The sequence below is a fragment of the Gossypium arboreum genome, chromosome 6 (assembly GCF_025698485.1).
Source record: "Gossypium arboreum isolate Shixiya-1 chromosome 6, ASM2569848v2, whole genome shotgun sequence".
Taxonomy (NCBI): domain Eukaryota; kingdom Viridiplantae; phylum Streptophyta; class Magnoliopsida; order Malvales; family Malvaceae; genus Gossypium; species Gossypium arboreum.
Window position 1 is genome coordinate 42,259,209 of NC_069075.1, and position 6,945 is coordinate 42,266,153.

At 33.8% G+C, this 6,945-nt stretch overlaps 1 protein-coding gene across 2 annotated transcripts; it reads left to right on the forward strand.

Annotated features, from left to right (window-relative positions):
* The first annotated feature begins 1,124 nt into the window (after window positions 1-1,124).
* Window positions 1,125-5,102, forward strand: LOC108485520 (internal alternative NAD(P)H-ubiquinone oxidoreductase A1, mitochondrial-like). Of its 2 annotated transcripts, none has more exons than XM_053030254.1 (8): window positions 1,125-1,456; window positions 2,103-2,714; window positions 2,928-3,141; window positions 3,283-3,443; window positions 3,544-3,609; window positions 3,697-3,860; window positions 3,969-4,263; window positions 4,369-5,102. In XM_053030254.1, exons 2-8 carry the CDS (start codon window positions 2,145-2,147, stop codon window positions 4,522-4,524), a joined length of 1,626 nt encoding a protein of 541 aa, XP_052886214.1. In that variant the 5' UTR covers window positions 1,125-1,456; window positions 2,103-2,144; the 3' UTR covers window positions 4,525-5,102. The 2 variants fall into 2 exon arrangements, with proteins under 2 accessions (XP_052886214.1, XP_052886213.1); XM_053030253.1 differs by having other exon boundaries at window positions 1,139-1,456; window positions 2,098-2,714.
* Window positions 5,103-6,945: the final 1,843 nt, after the last annotated feature.

Here is a 6,945-nt window from a genome sequence, read left to right on the forward strand (position 1 = left end):
ATCTTAAACCTAATTTCGTATTAAAGTAGTAAACCAAAGGCCAAATTCAATTCATTGAATGCGACATTCCAAAACAATAAAGAAAAAACAGCAAGAACGTGGGAGACAAGACAAACAATGAAACAACCCTTTTGTGCCTGTCAAACTTTGACAATTGACACTTACAACAAAAACACGACACCGGGGGAACCTGCACTGGATCTTTCTTTCACACCAAACACTGTGTTGGAGGGACTCGTCCTTTCTCAATATAAATCGATTTTAAGTAGTTTAAATTTTGTATTGGTTTAATAAAATATAATTATTGGATTTAATTTGCAATTTTAAAATTTATTTTACATATAACTATATATATTATGCTTTTAAATTATATTTACATGTATATATAATATATAAAAATATTTTAAAAATTAAGAAACTCAAAGTAATATACCAAACTACATCTATATTGATATACAAGAATATTAAAAATACATTTATCGTATAGTATTTGATTATTTTGTTTATAAAAATATTATGGAGATTCTTATACTATAAATCAAATTATATTTTGTTCTCTTTAATTCAAAAATGAACAAATTAATTTTTATGTACTAGATTAAAAAGTAAATTAGTTATTTTATTAAAATTAGTTCTTGTATCATAACACGTCACATGTATTATTTAATTAATAATAAAAAAATTAAATTTTTAATAAAAATAACAAATTTACCCGATGTTTACTTTCACCTAAGTCCATCAAAAGCCGTTCAACTTCCATCTTTCCAAAAAATTGGGGGACTTTTTCACACTTACTTTGAAGAGTCGCCGCCACCATTCCACAGAACTATTGCTTGGACTTTGCTTTTATACTGTACAGCCAGCTGGATCATATGAATTTTACAAACCACCCTCATTTATTTAGCTTTCATCTTGGAGAAAATACTTTAAAATAATATATTTATTTCAGATTTATAGAATTTTAAAAATAAAAATAAAAACATTTTATGCACATTGCTTTCCTTGCCAAATCAATTTTAAATTATTAAAAGCAAACCCTAAATTCATGATACTTTCAAACTATGTCGTTTAAGAATTAGGAACCAGAAAAGATTCCGTAATATTCTTGCTTTTTCCGTTTCCAACTCACGTAATGTACGGCAGCTTTCCTCTTTTTTTAATTTCTCTTTCTCCTGTTCTCCACCAATATAAATATACATGCTTTCAAGAGGGTGTTTAGCTTAGCTCAACAATTTTCTTGCACCTCAAGTCGGCTGCTTTCAGCTTTCAGCACCTTCATCTACCTTTTATTTTAGTATTTTTTTTTTTAAATTTACTGTCGACATCACCAAAACTATTAATACTTATTGGGCTTTGATTCTTTGTGTGTGTTCTCTGAAAACAACGCCTTTAACATTTTCTCTTAAAACCTCTCCCAGAATCTACTTCAAGAAGACAAACCTCAAATATTTCCAAAGTAATGTCCTTCATCTTCTTTATTAAAAAAAAAAAAACTGTTCTTTGTTTCTTTCTCTTCTATTGTTTTGTTTTCAGTTAGGCAATTTTGTGGTAAATGGTTGTTCATTGGTCATACTTATTTCTAACAGTTCACTGTTACATGTTTGATAAGAGTTTTGGTTTCTGTCTAGGGTTTTACTATAACATCTCTAAAACCCTTTGTGCTTGTATAGTAGGATAGTTGCTCGTATGTTTAAATATATTAATTAAGCTGCCTCTAGTGATACTTAGAAACCAAAAGAAGATTCTTGAAAGAAATGCCTTCATTTTATTACTACTTTGTCGTATGCAATTTGTGCTACTCCCCTCACATTTAGTCGTATTTGTACAAATCGTCGTTGCTTCTAATGATACATTTGTCGCAAATTCAGAACTTTCTTGGCAATGATCGATTGAATATTCTTCAAATATATGGTGTTTTCTGATAGGTTTGGGCTGGTTCTACTGTTAAAATACAGAGTTGGTCGGTTAAATCGTTTTTTTGTTAACCGAATCGACGGGTTGCCCTCCCCAGCTTCTCTATTTAACTCATCTCCTCAATTCAGCCCTTCTGCTATATTTGAATTGTATACCTTACTTCACTATATATTTCTTTTCCAGGGCAGAAATAAAGGTATTGCTAGAAATTTGATTAAAACAAGTTGTTCATGGCACTTGCACGGGTTGCCAGGAGTGGCTTGAGAAGATCAGGAGGTGTCGTTGGTAGTAACACGACTGAGAGGAATATCTTCTTTGAAAGATTATCCGGTTCCCTTGAAAAAATCAATGTGCACAGCAATTTGACATCCCTTTCCACCATAAAAGGGTTGAATCACATGAATTTTTGGAGCAGGGGAATAAGGACAACCCCACATTATCAGTTTCCTTTAGCTGACCGACTAGTGGAGACAGAGTCGGAGTCGGAACATGATGAACCAAGGTATCCAGGACTAGAGGCAACCAAGCCAGGCGAAAAGCCTAGAGTGGTTGTCCTTGGTACTGGATGGGCAGCATGCCGATTCCTCAATGGGCTTGACACCAAAGCCTATGATGTTGTTTGCATATCACCTCGAAACCACATGGTTTTCACCCCTTTGCTTGCTTCAACTTGTGTTGGAACTCTTGAATTCCGCTCGGTTTCCGAGCCTGTTAGCCGGATACAGTCTGCATTGGCAACAAGCCCCAATTCATACTTCTATCTTGCTTCTTGCATAGGCGTTGACACTAACAAACATGAGGTGCGTTAATGTATGCCAGAAATATTATATTTTACAGTATCTACATTCTCCTCTCTAATCATTCTGTATGTAGTATTGTGCAATAACATGCATATACTCATGATTGTTGTTGGTTCAGAAAAACATGCAAGAGTGAATTGTCTTATTATAAAATGAGATTCCATGTTCTTTGCTTGTCAAGTTATTAAAAGCCTAAGTACATGCGTTGATCAGGTGTATTGTGAGACAATGAGCAATGGTGGACTACCTCACGAACCTTATCAATTTAAAGTTGCATATGACAAGCTTGTAATTGCCGCTGGAGCAGAGCCTTTAACTTTTGGTATCAAGGGTGTGAAGGGAAATGCATATTTCCTTCGTGAAGTGAATCATGCCCAAGAAATAAGGAAGAAACTTCTTTTGAACCTAATGCTCTCTGAAAATCCAGGTGAGTGATCCCTTTGAATCCTTGGCCTGTGCATACCAAAAAATCCCATCACGAGGACTCTCTGTCTCGGTTCGAACTCCTTATGAGGATTCCTTGTGGCTAAACTTAACTATTCTCTTACAATTGAGTTTGTCATTGCAGGCATATCAGAAGAAGAAAAGAGACGCCTCTTGCATTGTGTTATCATTGGGGGTGGCCCAACAGGAGTGGAGTTCAGTGGTGAGTTGAGCGATTTCATTATGAGAGATGTCCGGGAGAGATACAGTCATGTAAAAGATTACATCAAAGTTACACTCATAGAGGTATATAGGAGCAACAAAGTAACTTCTTTCCCATACTTCTCTCTAAGTAATTATCTGTATATATGGATGTTGATTTTTCCAATATCTATATCTTAATCAGGCAAATGAGATTTTGTCATCCTTTGATGTTGGACTACGCCAATATGCAACAAATCACTTGAGGAAGGTAATTTGAATTCCTTCATGTCCTAGAGAGGTCTTGTTTTTCATAATTCTCGAAACTATTTGTGACATTTTGAAACTTTTGCATCAGTCGGGTGTTCAACTCATGCGAGGTGTTGTGAAAGAAGTCCATCCCAAAAAAATTATTCTCAGTGATGGAACTGATGTCCCTTACGGCCTCTTAGTCTGGTCTACTGGTGTTGGTCCCTCTCAGTTCATTAAATCATTAAATCTTCCCAAATCCCCTGGCGGAAGGTACTACAAACAGCACAACCTGCTTTCTTTTCATTAACTTTACTGTGCATTTATCTCCCAGTATAAACTGCTGAGATCAGATTTACCCAACTTCAAAGGGCTGTGCAGGATTGGTATCGATGAATGGTTGCGTGTACCTTCGGTAGAAGATGTATTTGCACTCGGAGATTGTGCCGGTTTCCTTGAACAGACAGGGAAGCCTGTCCTTCCAGCTCTAGCTCAGGTTGCAGAGAGGCAAGGTAAATACCTGGTGGAGGTGTTTAACAGGATGGCGAAAGAGGATGGGGGCAAGGCATTTAGTGTCAAAGACATGTCTCTGGGAGACCCTTTTGTCTATAAGCATCTGGGAAGCATGGCATCTGTGGGTCGTTACAAGGCCCTTGTAGATCTTCGCCAATCTAAGGTAATTTAACACCCCTTTCAAACATTGACAAACCAGCAATGTTTCTCCAAACATTTTCAACAAGTTTTTATATAATCTTCTAAACATGTGTGGGTGCGGTGGCAGGACGCGCAAGGCATATCACTTGCGGGGTTCATAAGTTGGTTGATATGGCGCTCGGCTTACTTGACGCGTGTGGTTAGTTGGAGGAACAGGTTCTATGTGGCAGTGAACTGGGCCACCACGCTGGTCTTTGGCAGAGACGATTCCAGGATAGGTTGAGGCATGGCATGCCATAGTCATTGCCTTCCGCTGCTCTTTAAATATTTTCAATCTTATATGCTGCTATAAATCTTTCATTTTTGTATGTTTTTTTATTAACTTAATAAAATACCCAGAAAAAGGAAACATAGATTCAAGCAATGTCTATGAATTCAGGTAATCTGAGATAAACTGAAAAAAGAAGCAAGTGAAAATTCATTAATCTGAAAGCTGAACAAAACAGACATGAACCTCGACAACAAAAAACACAAAGCTCATATCTATCTCTCTCGTACAAAATCGGATTCTTTTTAGGGAGGATGAAGTAAACCTAAGACAAGTGATGCCTGCGACTACTTAGAGAAAAAATAGAAGCAACAGAATGGGCGATTCCAACCAGGATAGCCACTTTCACTTTACCCCTCCTCGGGATCGGACGTCCGGCGGTCCTCGGTGAAAGGCTCCCGCTGTTGATACTTTCTCTCCTTGCACCGCCCATTTCTTCTTCTTACAGATGAAAAGAAAACAGAAACAGAGAGCAAGTGGGGGAAAATCTTGACGGTGGTTTGTGTGTGTTAATTGTGGAGCGAGTTTGTGTTGTGTGATTAGCAGGATGCCCATTGCTTATATAGAGAGAAGAACGAATTGATTGTTACTAATATTACAGTTATGCCCCCAAGAAAGAGTTTGACTATGAGTTGACTATATTGTCCTTTTGGTTCTTGTGAAGGGTTGCATTCACATTGTGGTCATGTGCTGCTGTTTTTTTCTCAGTAGGTTGTTTTTGACTATTAGTCTTCATTACTTTAATTGTGCTTTCAATCCTTCTATTTTCTTATTTATACAATTTAGTCTCCTAGCTGTCTACTCGGTTGGCATACAAAAATAAAATGTGGATAAATTTTAATACTTCAAATATTTGATTTAAAATGTAACTAATAACACATTCAAATCTAATAATAATAATTAAGCGACCGGTTAAATTTATTTCTTTTTAAGAATCAAAATACCACACATCAATCTTTTTATTTTATTTTATTTTTATTTTCAATTAATGGATTGTTCAAAGTTGAAAAATAAGGTAGACTTGATTGAGATTAATCAAAGTGTTGTTTTTATATATAAGAAAATAAATATAAAATGACCTGTCAAAAACATGTTGGAGTGAATGACCCACATACCAGATTTTGTACCAATTATGTATAAAATCTATATAAAGAAAAAAATGACTTTGATGTGGAATTTAATTTTTTTATTTGATTAAATAATTTTAAAATATACATTTCAATTAGAGTATCCTGTAGATATATTGGGATTAAATTATTTGAAAAATACATAATAATAACATAGATACAGATTAAAGGACGCAGAGTGTAGTGTGAACATGGGATTGATGGGGAATATTATATTGCAAAAGATGAGTTGGGTTATAAAGACAGCGCATCTTTAAATCTGCAGTTTAAAAGTAATAACAAAAGTAAGGTTTGAATTATTGAGGTCATCTCCACATTAAAATCACGTGCTCCCATTAACTTAAAAAAGAAAAACATAAATAGAAAAGAAAAGCCCATTGTTATTATGCACCCCAAATTCATAATTCGCTTTAAATTAAATTAATCAATCAAATTATTTAATTTAATTGATTGGTTGATAATTGAATTTAGTTTAATTGGAAGTCGATTAATAATTTTTTGATTATCGATTAACTCAATTCAAATCAAGTAATTAATCGAAATAAATAATATATATTATATATAATTGTTAACTTTTAAGATTTATGTAGTGTTTCTAATGTCTTATTTGTTGTTTTCACCTCCATTTAAAGTTTTTGAACTATTAAAAAATGAACATTAGCAATTTATTTATTTTATATGTTTTATACTTATTTTAATCAAATGACAATAAACATATAAATTTCAATACCAAATTAACCAAAATATTTTGGTTTGGTTAATGTATTTAAAAAAAAACTTTGGTTCGATTAACGATTAAAGATTTTTATAATTCGATAATTTGGTTCAGATATTAACTAAACCAACCGTTTGAACACTCCTACCAACGATGACTTCTATCTCTATGGCACATCCCCACTTCACTAATCACAAATATATCAAGCTTAAAAGTTAATTTATTTATTTTTAATTTTGTTTGTATTTCGTTTGTTATTTTTTAAACTATATTGATGTTTATTTAAATTTGTATTTGTTTGTGTTCTTTTTTAATTAAATGGATTTGTTCAGGAACATTAAGTAAATAATATTATGAAACACACATGATTTGAAGAAAATATATTGGGAAGACCCCTGAAGGCATCTAGTAATCCAGCACATCTATCAACTTCTCGTGAAACTAAAGATAAAGTCTACATTATTCGTGATTGTTTGAAAGTGAATTCTGATCACCAAAAATCGTAGGTTGATTTAAAAAGAAAATTTATTGAAT

Bases quoted from the DNA above. Each gene is read 5' to 3' on its own strand.
- LOC108485520 (XM_053030254.1), top strand. From the start codon at position 2,145: ATGGCACTTGCACGGGTTGCCAGGAGTGGCTTGAGAAGATCAGGAGGT. The intron at 3,610-3,696 runs GTAATTTGAATT...CTTTTGCATCAG, and splicing joins CAACAAATCACTTGAGGAAG to TCGGGTGTTCAACTCATGCG. The intron at 4,264-4,368 runs GTAATTTAACAC...GTGCGGTGGCAG, and splicing joins TAGATCTTCGCCAATCTAAG to GACGCGCAAGGCATATCACT.